Consider the following 19,763-nt stretch of genomic DNA (forward strand, 5'->3'; position numbering starts at 1 on the left):
CATTACCAAATGCTGAATTTTGTCAAATGCTTTTCCTGCAACTAATGATATGATTGTTAATTTTCTCCTTTAACCTCTGAAGGCAGTGAGGGGCAATGATTATTTTTCTAATGTTAAATCCATTTTGCATCCTGGACAAATCCAACTTGGTCATGATATATTATATTTAAAAAATAGCAGGATTGGGCTTCCCTGGTGGCACAGTGGTTGAGAGTCCACCTACCGATGCAGGGGACACGGGTTCGTGCCCCGGTCCGGGAAGATCCCACATGCCACGGAGCCGCTGGGCCCGTGAGCCATGGCCGCTGAGCCTGCGCGTCCGAAGCCTGTGCTCCGCAGTGGGAGAGGCCACAACAGTGAGAGGCCCGCGTACCGCAAAAAAAAAAAAAAAAAAAAAATGGAGGATTTACATGCATAGGTAAATTTTTTAGGATTTGTGTGATTATGTCCCTGAGTGAATCTTGTCTATAATTTTCCTGTCTTGAATTATTCTTTCTTATTTTGTTATCAAAGTTATGCTTGCCTCATGAAATGAGAAAAGAGAGTTCTTTCTTTTTCTATTCTCTAGAAAGTTTTTTTAAGATATTTATTTATTTATTTTGGCTGCTCCGGGTCTTAGTTATGGCATGCAGGGTCTTCGTTGTGGCATGCGGACTCTTAGTTGCCACATGCATGCAGGTTCTAGTTCCCTGACCAAGGATCGAACACAGGCCCCCTGCATTGGGAGCACAGACTCTTACCCACTGGTCCACCAGGGAAGTCCCTCCTGATAGTTTTATAAGGTAAAATTATTTGTTCTTTAAATATTTGGAAAAATTCACCAGTAAAACCATCCAGACCTAGTGTTTTCCCTGTGGGAAAATGTTTGCATACTGATGCAATTTCTTATAATGGTTGTAAAATTATTATGGTTTCCCATCTTCTTTAATCAGTTTTGAAAACATATTTTTCTAAGAATTTGTCTATTTCATTTTCATTTCAGGAAGTTGTTTATAATATCCTTTAATATCCATGTAATTTCTGTAGTATCTGTAATTATTTTTTCTTTATTATTCTTACTATTGTTTATTTTTGCCTTCTCATCTTTTTTTCCTTGAACATTATTGGAGAAAATGCTATAAACCTTTTCAAAGAAACAGCTTCTGGATTTGTTGATCTCTATTTCTGTTTATTTTTTAATTTCCTTAATTTTCATCTTTATCAATATTTCTTTTCTTCTATTTACTTTAGATTTATTCTTTTGTTTTTTATCTAACTTCTTGAGGGGATACTTTTCTTCTTTTCTAATATAAGAATTTAACACTGCTAAACAATGGTATGTGGTATTTTTATCATTTTCAAGATAAAAATATTTTTCTGAGTTATGTAATATTGTATTTGTTAATTTTCAAACATAGGGAACTTTTCCAGTTATCTTTTTATTTTTCATTCCTAACTTAATTAAGCTGTGGTTAAATAACATAATTTGCATGATATTAATCCTTTGAAAATTTGTTGAGAATTGTTTTATGGCCTAGTGCATATGATCAATTTCATAAGTATTTCACCGTGCTTGAAAAAAAAAGTGATATTGGAAACCAATACTCTATGTATGGCTGTTGGATCAAGCTTCTTAACTGTGTTGTTTAAATCTTCTGTTACCTTATGATGTTTTTCTCCTGCTTGATTAATCCATTATTAAGAGTAATGTAAAATTCTTTACAATGATGATGGATTCGCCTATTTTCCCTTGAAATTCCAAGTTTAAAAATACAAGTGTGTTTTGAGGCTATGTTATTAGGTTCACATACACATAATTGTGATATCATTCTTGGGAAGTGAACTTTTTTATTATTATACTGTGGTAAATAATCTGCAATAGTACTTTTTGCCTTAAAGTTTATTTGGTCTGATTGTAGCTTACATTTGGTTGGTATTTGCCTGATATATCTTTTTCTACTCTTTTCCTTCAACTCTCTGTATACTTATGTCTTAAAAATGTCTCTTGTAAGCCAACTAATATCTTGACTTTAAAAAAAAATAGTTTAGGGCTCTCCTGGTGGCACAGTGGTTAAGAATCCACCTGCCAGTGTAGGGGACAGGGGTTCAAGGCCTGGTCCGGGAAGATTCCACATGCCGCAGAGTGACTAAGCTCGTGCGCCACAACTACTGAGCCTGCACTCTACAGCCCACGAGCCACAACTACTGAAGCCCACAAGCCACAACTACTGAAGGCCGCACACCTAGAGCCTGTGGTCTGCAACAAGAGAAGCCACTGCAATGAGAAGCCCATGCACTGCAAGGAAGAGTAGCCCCTGCTCGCCGCAACTAGAGAAAGCCGGCATGCAGCAACGAAGATCCAACACAGCCAAAAATAAAATAAAAAAAATAAAAAATAAATAAATTTATAAAAACATAGTTTAATATTTTTTCTTTAACTAGAGCACTTAGTCTATCTATTTTTATTTGTATTTACTTCTACTATTTTATTTTGTGGGTTTTAGTTATCCTATCTTTTCTATACTTATTTGCAGTTACTTTCTTGCCTTATTTTGAATTTTTTAAGATTTTTTAAAAATTTACTGAAGTGGATGATAAATATCCTTCTTTTAGTTGTAATGCCAGACATTTTAATACATATACTTGTCAAAGTCTAAAGTTAATATTTTTATCATCTTGTTGAATGGCACACGAATCCTAGAACAGTTAAACTGTGATACCCCGTTCTTAGTATACTTGGCATTTTTTTCATGTGTATTGGCTCTTTTTTTTAAGTCCTCAAAATATTATTGTTTATATAGTTTTTTAAAATATTTATTTGTTTATTTTAGTTATTTATTTATTTTTAAAATTTATTTCATTTATTTTATCTTTGGCTGCATTGGGTCTTCGTTGCTGCGCACCGGCTTTCTCTAGTTTCAGCGAGTGGGGTCTACTCTTTGTTGTGGTGCGCAGGCTTCTCACTGTGGTGGCTTCTCTTGTTGCAGAGCATGGGCTCTAGGCGTGTGGGCTTCAGTAGTTGTGGCTCGCAGGCTCCAGAACACAGGCTCAGTAGTTGTGGCTCACGGCCTTAGCTGCTCCACGGCATGTTTGATCTTCCCGGACCAGGGCTCGAACCCCATGTCCCCTGCATTGGCAGGTGGATTCTTAAGCACTGCACCAGCAGGAAGGCCCTTATTTATTATTCATTTATGTATTTTTGGCTGCGCCAGGTCTCAGTTGCGGCCCTTGGGATCTTCGTTGCAGCATGCAGGCTTCCTGGCTGCAGCATGCATGCAAGATCTAGTTCCCCGACTAGGGATCGAAACTGGGCCACCTGCACTGGGAGCGCGGAGGCTTACCCACTGGACCTCCAGGGAAGTCCCTATAGTTTATATAGTTGACGTTTGTTTCGAATTACCAAATACTTACAATTTCTCTGCTCATCACTCCTTCCTGAATCTCAGACCTTCCATGCAGAATCATTTCACTCTGCTTGAAATATATTCTCTAAAATTATCTTTAGTGAAGATCTTTTGGACAAGGTATTATCCCTTTTTTCTTTTTACTTTAAAATAATTTTCATACTTTTATTTTGAAATAATTCTCGTTTACGGAAGAGTTGAAATGATAGTCCAGAAAGTTCCACCATAACCTTCACCCAGCTTTCGGGAAGAACATCACAGAGATGGTGTGTTCCTCTCCTGGCATCACATCAGAGGCTGCCTTATATTAATGTGATGCATTTCTGATGATGTTACCCTTGATGGCTTAGTTTAGGGGTTTTCTTGTCTGTACAGTTACAATTGTTCTGTTATCTACCCTGTTGTTAGAAGCCAGTCACCGCAATCCTGCCTGCATCGCGGGAAGGGAAGCTTCACCTCCTGGAGAAGGATTGAAGAACGACCAAGCATTCAAGCAATGATTTACCCTCCAAAGGAGGAATGTGTGGTGGCAAGGGCACCCCTCCAAACTGCAAATTGTGCTGTAAATTGTACCTGTCACTCTCACACGGCAACCTTCCTTGGCTCCCGATCACCTATGGAAGAAAGGCCATGCTTCTCAGTGAGACCTGCAGAGTTCACCTGCCAAGCACATTTTCTTGCCCTCCCCATCCTCTGCCTTCCTGAATTACTTGTAACACATCAGATATGCTGTGTTTTCTCCTATCTACATGAGTCCACATATGCAGTTCCATTCTGACTGGAAAGTTCTTTCTTGTTTGTCTCTCTGAGGCTGCAGGCAATTACATTGTTGATCCCCACCTGTTGCTAACAGGCCATTCTACCATTCTATGTGGGCAGCTAGCTGTCTGCTGTTGGGTGATTGAATACATGGTAAGATCAGAGAGTCCTGAGAAGATAAACCCATTACCTTTCTTCTTTCAGTGTGGATTGATTTTCTAGGTTAGAAGTAATATTATTTGGGAGTATATGACAGTATAGTGTTCTGTAAGTCCCCAGATGATGGTGCTAGACGGACAACAAAGAAAACAAATCCAAATTCAGAATAAGTATACATCCTTGTGAGGGTGGATTCCTGCCCACTTTGTAACTGAGGAGGTCCCGTGGTACGTAATCGACCTACTACCATGTGACATCTGTTTCCCTTGGGAGGTGGTACCACATTAGGGGCACAGGATTGCTGCTGCTGGCATGTCGGGCACTCAGCAATGGCAGTTAGCCTATGATACACAAGGCTGGCTCTGGTGAGGGCAAGTCCAGATTGATGAGGTTTTGCACAGCTTCTGTCTTGACACCATTACCACTTTATTTACGAGCAAGCACTGAAATGGTCGGACAAGGAGGTTGACCAGCATCTGCAAAGTGAGTTGTCTTGCCAAACTGATTATGATGAGCCTTCTCCGCAGTGGAGGACTCTTGGAGGACTACCTGTGCACAAATTAGTTGCACACTCTTGGCCCAAAGCTCCTCACTAGCAGTCTCCCCATCGTGGTCATTCCAAGTCACTGGTCATCCAGTCAAGACACTAGCCTTTACCCAGGAATTGATGGAGTTTCTTAGTTCAGGTTAATCTCTTCTTCTGGATGTAGAGGACAAGGAGATGTGTTGCTTAATGTTCATGCCACTGGGAGGATTTTTCTGCTTCCCTGTCCTTCAGGACAACTTCTGAGAGGGGCTACATCACAAGCAGCATCTCTAAATGAGGCTCAAAATAGTTTCTCCTCAGTCAATGACACAATAGTGTCCACAGTCAAGCAGGGGCCAGCGTGTAACATGAGCAGACACATAGCAAATATGATCCATCTGCTCTTTTTTTAAAAAAAAATAATTAATTAGTTTACCTGCACCAGGTTAGTTGCGGCATGCAGGATCTTCATTGTGGCGTGCAGGATCTTTAGTTGTGGCATGCGGGATCTTTAGTTGTGGCATGTGGGATCTAGTTCCCAGACCAGGGAATCGAACCCGGGGCCCCTGCATTGGGAACGTGGAGTCTTAACCACTGGACCACCAGGGAAGTCCCAATCCATCTGCTCTTGAAACAGTTATCTTTCAGGACCTGTTCAGGCATAGTCCTTATTATACATATTTATTCCTTTTTTTGATGTAGCACCTCTGGGCAGGAGTAGTATAACAGCTAATTGGACCAGCTAACACCTGGCCCACGTAAGGCAGCATAGGTTACATGGTGTCTAACGGCCCAGTTGCAAGTCAAAAGCTGTTTCTTTTTCTTTCTTTTTAAAAAAAAAAATCTTTAAAAATTTTATGATAATAATAATAAAATAAAAAATACAAGAGCTCTTTCTTAAAAAAAAAAACAAAAACAAAAAACCACCTCGCCTCCTCTAAGAACCTGAGACATTTCCCGTGAGCTTGCACATCACTTGTTACTGGGGCTCTGTAACCTCCTGATCTGCCCCAAACACACTGATGAAAAAAGGCTGAGGGTGGGGGAAATCACCAGCCACACATATCTGGTCCTCATCCAGGTGTAGTTAGAGACCTCCCTGCAAGCCAGGGTGATTCTAGCATTCAAGGGCCTTCATGATCTGGCATTGTCTGTTTCTAGAAATTCATCTCCTGAACTCTGTTACATTCATCCTTCCTCCAACTTTTGAGCATTTAAAAATGGATCTTAGGGACTTCCCTGGCGGTCCAGTGGTTAAGACTCTGCGCTTCCCCTGCGTGGGGCGTGGGTTTGATCCTTGGTCAGGGAACAAAGATCCCGCATGCCACGCGCGTTGTAGCCAAAAATTCTTTTAAAATAAAATAAACGTGGATTTTTAGAAGGACCATTGCAATCCCTTCAGGAAAAAACTGTTTTAAATTAGTCTGCCAATGTCTATAAATCCTTGATTAAGGAAAAGGAAGTTCTGAGCAAAATGCCAGTGATTTTGCTTACTGTCTTTTGAAAGAAATTTTTGTTTTGAAATATAGCAAACGAAGCTATAATACACAGATAAATAATATAAAACACATGTACCATTTACAGAATAATGATATGGTGAACATCTACATACACATCTCTCCCTCTCTTTCTCACTCACAGACACACACACACCTAAACATACTCAGGGTAATAAATAGAATATTTACTGGTACCTTTAATATTTTTCCTCCATTTCGCCCTCCCCAACTTCCAAGTAACCACTATTCTGTGTTAATAATTTCCTTGCTTTTTTTTTTTTTACAGTTTTCCACCTATGTTTGTATTCCTAAACAAACAATACATTGTTTTGAAAAACTGAGTATCAGAAACCTAGTTGTATAAAGAAAGGGCCACTGTGACCTGGGAGTCAGTGGGTAAAGTAAGGCCAAGAATCACAGGGCGCACCATGGCCAGGACAGCAGGTGGGGTTGGAGTACGTATGGACCAGGTATTGGATGCACAGCAGAAATCTGTCAGAGAGAGTGGGTTGCCCTGTATTTTCAGCTTCTATGTTTATGACCCACCTCTAGCGCTCATGAATAAATGAAAGCGACCACTTAGGTGGAGTGAACTAACTGTCTGGGCATAAAGAGAAGAGTGGAAGTTCATAACCATATGGTTAAGCTAAGTCAAGCTTACATAAGAATCAGTGCCAGGCTCACTCTGTCCTCAAAAAGATGGTACAATGGCAATAGAGATCTTGGAAATTATAATCTTCAATATACTGGTCTTTTGAGTACATTGGATAGGTTGCCCTCACATCCAGGGTGTAGCTGTGATCCTAGTACTTCTTTCATGGTACTTCATGGGATTCCCTTTACCCCTCTCCCATGTGGAATCTTCTTTTTCCTCATATCTTATCTGGTTCTCAGCTAAATCTTTTTTTTTTTTTTCCTCCTTGAGAGCTTCTTGAGGAAAGAGTGCATGGGAGGCAAATTTGGAGGGATTTTGAAAGTCTAAAAATATTTTAAATCTATCTTCATACATACATAATAAATGAGCTGGGTATAAAATAAAGTTATGCAAGAAAATAATTTTCTTTCAGAATCTTGAAGGCAGTGCTCTGTAGTCTTTTTACTTCCAGAGTTTCTACAGGAAAATCAAAAACATTCATATTCCAAATTCTACCCTCTCTTTTCTAAAAACCGCCCCCACACACCATCTCTAGAAGATTGTAGAATCTTCTCTTTGTTCCCAGTGTTCTGAAATTTCACAGTGAGGTACCTTAGTGTAAGTCTTTTTAGTCAATTGTGCCAGACTCTACACCCCTGCCCAACTCTACACCACTGGGCAATTGCTCCTCACCTACCGATGATAGAAAAATTCAGGTTTCTAGATTTGTGAAATTCACTCAACAGGGCTTTTGATCAAACATCTTGTTCTTCAGTTCTGAGATTTTTTTCTTAAATTACTTTAATTGCTGATTTCTGCCTCTCCGTTTTCTCTCTTTCTGGACTTCCTATTACTTAGGTTTCGTACTCACTGGACAGATCCTCTTACCTTCTCACCTATTCTCTCTAATCTTCTATCTCTTTGTCTTTTTTCTCCACTTTTGTGGAAATTTCCAAAACTGTTTTTCCAAGGAGCTCCTCATTTCTGCTAACATGTATTTAATTTCTAAGGGCTGTGTTTTTCTTCTCCTAGTGTTCCTTGTCACAGGATCCTCTTCTTATGTCATGAATGTGACACTGTCTTATCTCTCTGAGGACGTGAATAATAGTCCCCCCAGCCCCTGCCCACGTTTTTTCTCCTTGTGTGCTCTCTGATTCTCTAACTTGGGCTTTTTTTTTTTTTTTCTGTTTGATTTTGTATCTTGCCTCTTTTGCTCAGGATTAAATTCCAATTACTCATCCCCAGCCAGAATACTCCAAAAGTGATGCGTCCTTCTCAGGGTAACATCTCTGGAGGTATGTGAATTCCACTTACCCCTCATTGATGAAGTTCATTTTTTAAAACAACTTTGTTGAGATATAATTCACATACCATAAAATTCACCCATTTAAAGTATACAATTCAACAACCACAGAAATCACAATTTAAAAAGTGTATAATTCAATGGCTTTTACTATGTCCACAGGGTTGTGTGATTTCCACCGCAGTCTAATTTTAGAACATTTTCATCCCCCTTAAAAATAACATACCCACTAGCTGTGACCTCTCATCTCCTTCCCACCCCCCACCCCACATCCACTTCACCAAAAGCCCTAATAACTACTAATCGACTTTGTAGATTTGCCTGTTCTTGACATTTCATATAAATGGAAGCATACACTATGTGGTCTTTTGTGACTGGCTTCTTTCACACAGTATAATGTTTTCAAGGTTGGTTTGTGCTATAACATGTGTCAGTACTTTGTTTCTTTTTATGACTGAGTAGTACGCCATTGTATGAATATGTCACATTTTATTTATCCATTCATGAGTTGATGGACATTTGGATTGCTTCTACTTTCTGGCTATTATGAATAATTCTTCTAGAAGTATTTGTTTGTGTACAAGTTTTTATGTGGACATATGCTTTCGTTTCTTCTGGGTGTATACCTAAGAGTGAAATTACTGAGTCATATGGTAACTCTATGTTTACATTTTTGAGGAAGTGCCAAACTGTTTTTGCAAGTGGCTATACCATTTTACATTCCCACCAGCAACCTATGAGGCTTACAATTCTCCACATCCTCACCAAAACTTGTTATTGTCCACATTTTTTATTATAGCCACCCTATAGGTTGGGTGCTTTAGCAGAATCTTACTGCTAAAGTAAGTTTTGGTTTCCCTAATGAGTAATGATGCTGAGCATCTTTTCGTGTGCTTAAGGGCCACTTGTATATCTTCTTGAGAGAAATGTATATTCAAATCTCTTACCCATTTAAAATTTGGGTTATTACTAAGTTATAAGCATTTTTATGTATTCTGGATACAGCCCATTATCAGACATAAGATTTGCAAATATTTTCTCTCATTTTTTGGGTTGTCTTCTCACCATCATTTTGCCCCCAGCTTTATTGAGATATGTGAAATATAACAATGTTTAACTTTAAGGTGTACAACATGATGATTTGGTATATGTACATACTGTGAAATGATCATCACAATAAGGTTAGTCAACACATCCGTCACTGCACATAGTTATCTTTCGTGTATGTGTGCGTGTGTACACGCTGAGAATATTTAAGAGATTCTCATTTAGCAACTTCCAAATAGTCTTCACTTTCTTTATGGTATCATTTGCAGAACAAAGGTTTATAATTCTCATGTAGTCCAAATTATCAATTTTTTTCTTTCACTGCTTGCACCTTTGATGATATATATATATATATATATTTAGTAAGATGTGAATTCAAAAATATTCAAAAATCTATAAAGGGTAAGCGCTAACTACACATAAAATTTTCTTAGAAAATATCAATATTTCTATACAGGAAAAAATGGAACTCTTACCCAAAATAGCGGTACAATTATGAATTTATGTAGCTCCAGTCCCTCCATTTCTTTCAATTTTCTTATTCTTATTTAACAAACTTAATTTTTACAATTTCCAAGATAATTCCATTCATAAGCAATCAACAATATTTTCAACCATTAGTCAAAAGCATTGTAATACATTGTATTTTGTGATAATAAGACGAATATAGGGCTTCCCTGGTGGCGCAGTGGTTGGGAATCTGCCTGCCAATGCAGGGGACACGGATTCAAGCTCTGGTCCGGGAAGATCCCATGTGCCGCAGAGCAACCAAGCCTGTGCGCCACAACTACTGAAGCCCATGTGCCTAGAGCCCGCGAGCCACAACTACTGAACCCACGTGCTGCAACTACTGAAGCCTGCATGCCTAGAGCCCGTGTTCCACAACGAGTAGAAGCCACCGCAATGAGAAGCCCGCGCACCGCAATGAAGCGTAGCCGCTGCTCACCGCAACTGGAGAAAGCCTGAGCACAGCAGCGAAGACCAAACGCAGCCAAAAATAAAATAAATAAATTTATTAAAAAAAAAAAACTTGAATACAAAAATGTCTTCTGATTTATATGTTCTGGAAAAAACCAAAAGTACAGACAGCATTATGGTTGATGCTCTAATATCCACTCCCCCCCTCCCCCCCAGCAGCAGTGTGGCTGGGGGAACTGAGCTCAGCTTAAGAGGGGCGTGGTCCAATAAGTGTTAAGGTGTTCTCGCCCTGTTCCATGTTCTGTTCAAGAAGGGGCATCTTAAACCCTAAACAAAACGAAAAGACAACCTATGGACTGGGAAAAAATATTTGCAAATGATGCGACTGACAAGGGCTTAATTTCCAAAATATACAGATAGCACATACAACTCAATAACAAGAAAACAAACAACCCAATCAAAAAATGGGCAGACGAAGACATACAGGTGGCAAACAGGCACATGAAAAGATGCTCAACATCACTAATTATTAGAGAAATGCAAATCAAGACTACAAAGAGGTATCACCTCACTCCAGTCAGAATGGCCATCATCAAAAAGTCTACAAATAATAAATGCTGGAGAAGGTGTGAGAAAAGGGAACCCTCCTACACTGTTGGTCGAATGTAAATTGGTGCAGCCACTATGGAGAACAGTATGGAGGTTCCTTAAAAAACTAAAAATAGAGTTACCATATGATCCAGCAATTCCACTCCTGGGCATATATCTGGAGAAAACTCTAATTCAGAAAGATACATGCACCCCAATGTTCATAGCAGCTCTATTCACAATAGCCGAGACATGAAAGCAAGCTAAGACGTTGGCACTTCCTCTTAATCCTTCTTTGTATCTTTTGTCATCTGGCTCTGCTATTCCTCAAACTTCTTTCATATTCTTTCCAAAATTTGCCTCTTTTCAAGAACCCTACCCCTGTTGGCAGACGATATTGCCTCCTGCTTCATGGAGAAAATTGGAATTACTCAGAGTGAAACCTCCAGATGTCCTGCTCCTGTACCAACTAACTTCTTTCCAGGGGGTTTCTCCTCCCTTTTGAAGCTAATCATTACACCTGTGGAGACAATTCCTCTCATCAATTGGAGACAATTCCTCTCATCAACTCAGGGATCTGAGCTCATCACACCGCATCTCCTACTCTTGCTTCTCAGCTTACAGACATGTGCAAATTTCAGCCATCTTACAAAATTAAGACAAAACAAAACGCTGTCCCTCTTTGACTCTTGTACACCTGCAGCTGTTGACCCTTTTCTCCTGCCCCTCCAGGTCAAGCTATTTATTAAGGGAGTGGTCTACGTTCATGACATTCATTGCATTGCCTGCTAGTTGCTGAACATTTACTGTGAGCTGGACGATTTACATACATTATCTCCAGTCTTTAAATCAATACCACTAAGTAGGGCCATCACTCCCATTTTGTAATGTATGAGGTGCCCGAGGCTCAAAAAGATTTAAGTATCCTGTTTCAGCTCAAACCACTTAACTGTGACAGCGTCAGGATTAGAGCCCAGGTCAATTTGAATACAAGTCGTGTTATTTGCTTTCTATCAGTGGTTCCCAAACTTGGCAGGGCAACAGCATCATGCCGAGACCTTTCAAAAACACAGGTTCTTGGGTCCCACCCCGGATCTGCCAAGCCACAATCTCCTGATGAACAGCCCCGGAGTCCAACTTCTTTCTTTAGCTCCTGGAACACCACTCTGCTCTTGGATTTCCTCCCTTCCTTTCTGACCTCTCCTTCCTTGTCACTGTCTTCCCTGTGATCTGGACACATCCTAAATGCTGGCAACCCTCACCTTGTTTTCTATCCTCACGCTCTTCTCACTCCAAACATTGTGCTTGAGTGATCTCATCACCTTCCCTGGATCTAATTGCTGTTTATGTATTAATTCCTCCCAAACTGGTATTTCCAGCCTCACTCAGCCTCACTCTCGGCGGATGGATCTGTAAGTCTGTATGTGAGAAATTGCCAGTTGACTATAACTTAGTACCTTAAAACTCAACAGATCCGGGCTTCCCTGGTGGCGCAGTGGCTAAGAATCCGCCTGCCAATGCAGGGGACACGGGTTCAACCCCTGGACCGAGAAGATCCCACGTGCCGTGGGGCAGCTAAGCCCATGCGCCACAACTACTGAGCCTGCGCTCTAGAGCCCACGAGCTGCAACTACTGAAGCCCACGTGCCACAACTACTGAAGCCCACATACCTGGAGCCCATGCTCTGCAACAGGAGAAGCCACCGCAATGAGAAGCCCACACACACCGCAACGAAGAGTAGCCCCTGCTCTCCGCAACTAGAGAAAAACCCGCACGCAGCAACGAAGACCCAACGCAGCCAAAAATAAATAAAATCAAATAAATAGATTTATTTTTAAAAAACCAAAACTCAACAGATCCATAACAGAATTCATGATCTTTCTCAAAAAACCTGCTCCCAGGTCTGGCTTCATGGATGTCTTAGTCAGCTCAGGCTGCCCTAACAAAGTACCTCAGACTGGGTGGCTCAGACAACAGGAGTTTGTTTTCTTGCAGTTCTGGAGGCTGGAAGTCTGAGATCAGGGTACTGGCCTGGTTGGGCTCTGGTATGAGCCCTCTCCTTGGCTGGCTGCCGGTTGGCTTTTTCTCGGTGTGTGCAGTGTCCGTCTTCTTATAAGGCCACCAATCCTCTTAGATAGGACCCCACCCTTAGGACCTCATTTAACCTTAACCACCCCCTAAAGGCCTTGTCTCCAAATAGAGCCTCATTGGAGGATAGAACGCTTCAATCTATGAGTTCTGGGGGGACACAGACATTCAGTTCATAACAACAGGTCCGCAACCAGGCAGTCACTCAGGGACCCAAGCTCAGAAGGGTCTCATACTTGGCGTTTAGTGCTCTGCATTAGCTGTTTTGAAATTCTTAATAACTTTATCTTTGAATTTATGTTTTGTAGGTGAAGTCCTACGAGACAATGGAACACGTGTGTCGGCTCACACGCCATCCTCCCTCCCTCAGCCACCCTGCACCCCTGGGAGAGGTTCTCAGCCTGCTGCTCCTGGCCTCTTGCACTGAGGGCCTCACCTCCCCATCTCCCGTGCTTCTGCACCTCTGTCCCCAGTGGTGGGATCCTGGGCACGGGTGCAGGGAGGGTGGGGGATGGACATGCTCAGTGTGTGTATCTCGGGACAGGGCAAAGCAGTGGCCGTCCCAGTGTCAGGCTGGCAGCACACGGTCCCATTCAGCGGGCAACTTGGCAGTCGTGTAAGCCTCTTGCCCACCCCTATCCAGGTACCTAGTGCATCCTGGCACAGAGGTAACGATATTCTTGGGGGTCACCCGCCTACAGTTGGGTTGGGACTGCGGCGTCAGGGAAGGGGAGATGCCTGGCTTGAGTTCCACGGGTGCTGGTCCCTGATTGGCAGGAGGCATAACCTGGCTGCCCTGTGCCTCCTCATCTATAGGGTCTGCGCTCACTCTGCATGTGTCCCTGTACCCAAGAGAGTGTGACATTAAGTAGGAAATAAAGACCACCGTGACAAGTTGAGAGAGACACCATGGAAGAAAGGAAAGAGTTCTCCCTGCATTTTGAACTAGGGACCTGTATTTTCATTTCGCAGTAAATGCTGTAAATTATGTAGCATGCCTGCCTGCACCTCCTCTTTCCTTATGTCAATCAATGATGCTAACCACTCCAATCTCCCAAGCCAGAAATCTGGGAATTATCCCTGTCTCCTATGCCCCCACAAATAACTCTATAGTTTATTTTCTCGATATTTCTAGCATCTCATTTCCAAATGCCACTGACTTAGTGCAGATAAGTAAAAGAAATTTGGAATGATGCTGGTTTTGATTAAGCTACCTATGACGCTTTTCCCCCATCGGATAGCGGAGAAAGAAAAAAACAACAGCTATGCTTAGTTCATCCTTTGTAGTGTCTGTGTTTGTGGGAATGACATCAGCTGGTTGACAATTGGAGGTATGGTCTAAGAACACTTATGAACGTCTAAAAGACCAACAGTGACCAGGGGCACTCAGGACCTATAAGAATTTAGCTGAGACAGAAAAAAGAAAGAAGGAAGGAAGGAAAGAAAGGAAGAAAAAAAAGAAAGAAAGAAAGAAAAAGAGAGAAAGAAAGAGAGAAAAAAAGAGAAAGGAAGAAAGGAAGGAAGGAAAGAAAGAAAGAAAGAAAGAAAAGAAAGAAAGAAAAGAAAGGGAGGAAGGAAGGAAGGAAGAAAAAGAAATCAATCAGCCAAGAGACACCAATAATTTTTAACTGAAATAGAATTTCATATAACTATGCTACTTTTTAAGACCAAAAAATTAAAGTTTATTCAAGTAAATGACTTTCCAAGCTTCCCTCCCCCAACTGCAGAGGCTAGAGAAGCTGTCTAGGGCAAGAAAAATTTCAGAGTTGAGAAGGGCCAGCTGGTTGCCATGAATACTTGTAGGTGTGGAAAGTGTCCTTTGATGGGCCAGTTGACAAGTAGCTCCTGGGTGTGTCAGGTGGGTGTAAAGATGTAGGATACCCTCAGAGCGCTCTTCCTAAAATGTCACTTTTCTCCACGTCACCTGCCGGCTGACCACCCTTCCGGAGCTTCCTAGTGTTTGACAGGTGAAAGCCCAGGCGATTTAGGAAGATGATCAAGACTCTGCACTCATGGCCTCACCCTACGGGGCCAACATTTTCTGTCACCGCTGCTCGACGCCCAGCGCGTACAGCAGACACACCACTTCCTTCCTGTTCCCTAGCATGGCTATTCTGGTGCCCACTGCAGAAAGCTCTTCACTCCCTTAACAATACTCACCCCATCCAAGTGAAATTCTACCTCCATTTAAATTTTATTTAACAGACACTTTAATAGCATCATTATGCATAAGGACTGTTAACTGCTTTCCTCATATTAATTACCTCAGTCTGCACAGCATCCCCGTGACATAGGGGCTATTATCCATCGCCAAATTACAGATGAAGTTCACCAACTTTCCTGAGGGTGCGTGGCCAGGATTTTTTTAAATTTAATTTTTATCTTATATCGGAGTCTAGTTGATTTACAATGTTGTGTTAGTTTCAGATGTACAGCTAAGTGATTCAGTTATACATATACATATATACATTCTTTTTCAGATTCTTTTCCCACTTGGGTTATTGCAGGATATTAAGTAGAGTTCCCTGTGCTATACAGTAGGTCCTTGTTGATTATCTCTTTTATATATAGTAGTGTGTATCAGGATTTGAGCCCAAACACCTGCTCTGGACCAGTGTTCATGCTCTCAACCCCATGCCATGCTGCCTCCATTAAAGCCTTTTATGCCCACTCCAGCCCATAGTGAATTCCTGTTTTTTTCGGGGGGGGGGGGGCGGTTATATTTTTAAATGTCTTGCTGGTTTTATATCCTGATAAATCAGGAAAGGCCCATTCCATCCTCTTCTTCTACACATCTTCACTTTGTTGTATCTTAAAAATCCTTGGAGCAAGCATGCGACATGTGATTTTGCACATAGATCAACAGACGTCTCTGTGGGTAAAAGAAAAGGAGAGAGACAAACAAATAGGCAAGAGCTTAATATTCCTCATGGTTTATTAGCACACAATTACCTTTGATGCGGGTTTTCAGTGGAGGGATCATCTGGGAATCAGTTCTGGCAATGCCATGTGTGTCAGGGTTCAGTGGCAGATTACAAACTGCTGTGGGTACCTTACACAGAAAAGGAATTTAATCCAAGGAATTAGGTGCTTACGAAATTGTGTGAGGGGTTAGAAAAGCAGGCTTTAGGTTGAAACTTGAGGAATGATTCTCAGAATGATTCTACAGAAGTGACCCTGTCTTCTTCCCAAAGCGGTCCGGGGTGATCTCTGAAAGTGGTTTGCTGCTCACTTAACCCAGAAACACCCACAAAACCATGCAGTTCAAGAGGTTCAAATCTTCATGTTCACTTCAAGGACACCTGTGAACTTGCACGGGCCTTCAAAGGTGTGCATATCCGAAAGGCCCCCGCATCTCAGAAAGATGTCCCTTTACTGAAGAGCCGCTCGGCATTCACGGTTATGATGGTGGAGCTGGCAGGTGCCTGGCCCTGGATCCAACATTGGTGGCCCAAAAAGAGCACTGAAATTTTGTTGTACGTACTTAAAAATGCAGACAGTAATGCTTGAGGATTTAGACGTCAATTCTCTGAGCACTGAGCTCATCCCGGTGAAGGAGTCCTGAAGAGGCCCCTGGATTTACAGAGCTCAGGGTGGGATCAGCCCCTGCACCAACTCCTCCTGCCGCATTGCCGTGGTCCTTACTGAGAAAGAACAAATTGTTCCTGAACCCGAAGCGGTTGTTGCACCGAAGAAAAGATATCCCAGGGCTTCCCTGGTGGCACAGTGGTTGAGAGTCCGCCTGCCGATGCAGGGGACACGGGTTCGTGCCCCGGTCTGGGAAGATCCCACATGCCGCGGAGCGGCTGGGCCCGTGAGCCCTGGCCGCTGAGCCTGCGGGTCCGGAGCCTGTGCTCCGTGACGGGAGAGGCCACAACAGTGAGAGCCCGGCGTATCGCCAAAAAAAAGAAAAAAAAAAAAAAGATATCCCAGGAGAAACTGAAGAAACGAACACTTAACGACTCAGGAATAAATCCAGAACAAAATTAAAGTACAAGCAAAAAAAAAAAAAAAAAAAAAGTGACCCTATGAGGGAGTGACTCTTTTGTCTTGATGGACAACTTCAGGAATCAGGATGCCACCATCTGAAATCCAGGCTCGGGACAGGCCCTGCTGGCATTTGGAACAAGACGATTCTTTCTTGCAAGGCTGTCCTGTGCCTTGAGCAAGGTCTCACAGCATCCCCGGCTTCTGCCTGCTGGATGCTGATAGCACGTCCTCAGTCGTGACAATCAAAAAGGTCTCCGGACTGCTAAATGCCCTGGGTGCAGAGTGGTCCCTGGTCGACAACCATGGCTCTAGCATACGGCAGTCTAACCTCAGTCAGGGGCTCGGGAAGCTGCTGCCACATTGTTATTTCCAGGTACAAGCTGCGTGGGCCGTGATCTGTGGGTCCACAGCACCACTGGACCAGTCAGGCCCCCCACTGAGATCCAGCGCAGTCAAAGCCTGGGCTCCTCTTCCCACTTATTCAGTTTCACATTCATTTCTTGCACGAAGGCATCTGATCGGTGGAACCCAAATCATACCAGCCCCTAAGCTGCAAGGGAGCGTGGGGAAGGCCGTGCTCAGCCCTGCTGTTTTTGAGGTACAAGGAACAAGAAACACCCTAGAAGGAGGCTGAAACAAGGATGGAGAAACTCTGTCCACCGTCTCCGCCACAGCATGCAGACATTTTTGTTCTTGCCAGATGAGCCAGGTGAGATGAGAATGTTAGTCTGTTGGAGTGAAGTGTTTTCTAGTTGTGTCCGTTATCAGGAAGATAAATTCTGGCATTATGAAATAGGAAGGGAGAAAGAAAGAGAAAGAAAGAAAGAAAGAAAGAAAGAAAGAAAGAAAGAGAGGGAGAAAGAGAGGGAGAAAGAAAGAAAGAAGGAAAGAAGGAAGGGGAAAGAAAAAGAAAGGAGGGAGGAAGGAAGGAAGAAAGGAATTATGGGAAGGAAGGAAGATGGGAAGGAAGAAAATTGGATGAACTAGAGGTATTGGTGAGAATTCAGGCTCAGTATAAAGAGCTGGATAATAAAATGAATTTAGATATAGATATATATGTGTGTGTGTGTATACATATATACGGGAATAGACATAGGGAATATATGTATATATATATGTATGTATGCATATATGTATGCACATACACATGTCTATGTATGTCCACTGAGAGGATCTGGGAGCAGCCTCACCCCAATATCATGACGATTCTTCCTACTAAAGGTCAGAGAAGTCACATGTCCATAGAGGAGAAACCTCAGATCCAGCTATCGCTTGGTAATTTGAGTAACTTTTCTTTGAAGAATGGCTTCAATCTTTGCAAGTCATAAGGACGAAACAAGCATGTCAACAAGCACTACATTTCTACATTTGAAAAATGTATTTTATAGACATTAACTTGTCACGTATAACAATAATAGAAAAATAAAGTATGGGCCTTGGGTTAGTCCTGGGATCCAATTTCAGCTCTAACATTTACTAATTTTGTGACCCTGAGGAATCGTTGGGTCTGACTCTCAGTTTCCTCAAATGTAAAATACATATTTACTTAAAAACCTTTCAGGGCTTTTTGTTGTAGATTGTGTGTATTCCCACAGCGTCTGACATGAGATAAACACTCAGCAAATGATAGCTCTTAGCACATTGGTGAGGGGTGTAACCTGGGCAGGTTTTTACTATTTTGGTTGAACAGGGAAAGAAAAAGAGGGGCAAAGACATCAGAGCAGAAAGTATCCATTAATTCAGACAACAAATGACTTTTAAGAAGAAACTGGGTATGCCCTGAAGGAGGTTCCAGAGAGCTGGGAGGGTAGGAGCGAAACTCCAAGGTGGGCAACAGCAGGAGACGCCAGGCCATGTCACTCCCTGGGTCTGGCAGACGCAAAGGTGCATGAAGGAGGTACAGGAGAAGTGAGGATGTTAGGATGGTTTGCCCCACACTGCGTGGAGCTTCAGTACAAAGCTGACCTATGCCAAAGAACTTTGGTCATTACCCTGCAGCAGAGAATATTGCAGCTGTGACTCGCAGCCCACGTGACCACAGCACGTGCAGCTGTCCCATCATCAAGCGTAACCTCTGATTAAAGGAGTTAACTCATCACATCGCGCTGTATCCAAGCCAGCCTACACTGCCCTTGGTTTCCCAAGTGAACACTGCTTTTTATATTGTGGCTTCAGGAGGGATATTCAAGAGTGAGGAGCTCTTGCTAACACAAATAAAAGTTCCGTACGGGTAAACTCCCTGGGGCGTTTCCCCAGAATCCAACAGCAGGGGCCATGCAACACACCCACAGCCTAAAGTAGACTCAGAAAACAACACAGAAAAAATAGATGGTTCCAAAAAGGTTAAAGGAACTGGAATTATTTAATCATAAAATACTTAAGGCAATAACCTCCCTCCCACTCAAACAACTAGGCAAATAAAGGACAATTGTAAAGAAAAGGCACATCTCTTAACCAAAGTCTCAGAGACTGGATTGTTTTTTCTTCCAGTTTTTTTTTTTTTTATTATTTTATTTTTAGCTGCATTGGGTCTTTGTTGCTGCGCGCAGGCTTCTCTCTAGTTACGGCGAACAGTGGCACACGGGCTTAGTTGCTCTGAGGCATGTGGGATCTTCCCGGACCAGGGCTCGAGCCCGTGTTGCCTGCATTGGCAGGCGGGTTCTTAACCACTGCACCACCAGGGAAGCCCCTCTTCCAGTTTTTTTGAGATCTCGTTGACACACATCACTGTATAAGTTTCAAGGTTACAGATCGGGACTTCCCTGATGGTGCAGGGGTTAAGAATCCACCTGCCAATGCAGGGGAGACGGGTTCGAGTCCGGGAAGATCCCACATGCCGTGGAGCAACTAAGCCCGCGAGCCACAACT

General features: G+C 42.4%; 1 protein-coding gene across 1 annotated transcript in view; it reads left to right on the plus strand.

Moving 5' to 3' along the window:
• The window catches only part of LOC141277531 (uncharacterized), a 28,294-nt gene extending 11,369 nt beyond the window's left edge, over positions 1-16,925 (plus strand). The window contains exon 3 of the mRNA XM_073798747.1: positions 13,214-16,925. Coding sequence (XP_073654848.1) covers positions 13,214-13,525 — 312 coding nt within the window. The 3' untranslated portion in view covers positions 13,526-16,925. The remainder of the gene's footprint in view (positions 1-13,213) is intronic.
• The last annotated feature ends 2,838 nt before the right edge of the window (positions 16,926-19,763 follow it).

This window comes from Tursiops truncatus, chromosome 21 (genome assembly GCF_011762595.2).
Source record: "Tursiops truncatus isolate mTurTru1 chromosome 21, mTurTru1.mat.Y, whole genome shotgun sequence".
Taxonomy (NCBI): domain Eukaryota; kingdom Metazoa; phylum Chordata; class Mammalia; order Artiodactyla; family Delphinidae; genus Tursiops; species Tursiops truncatus.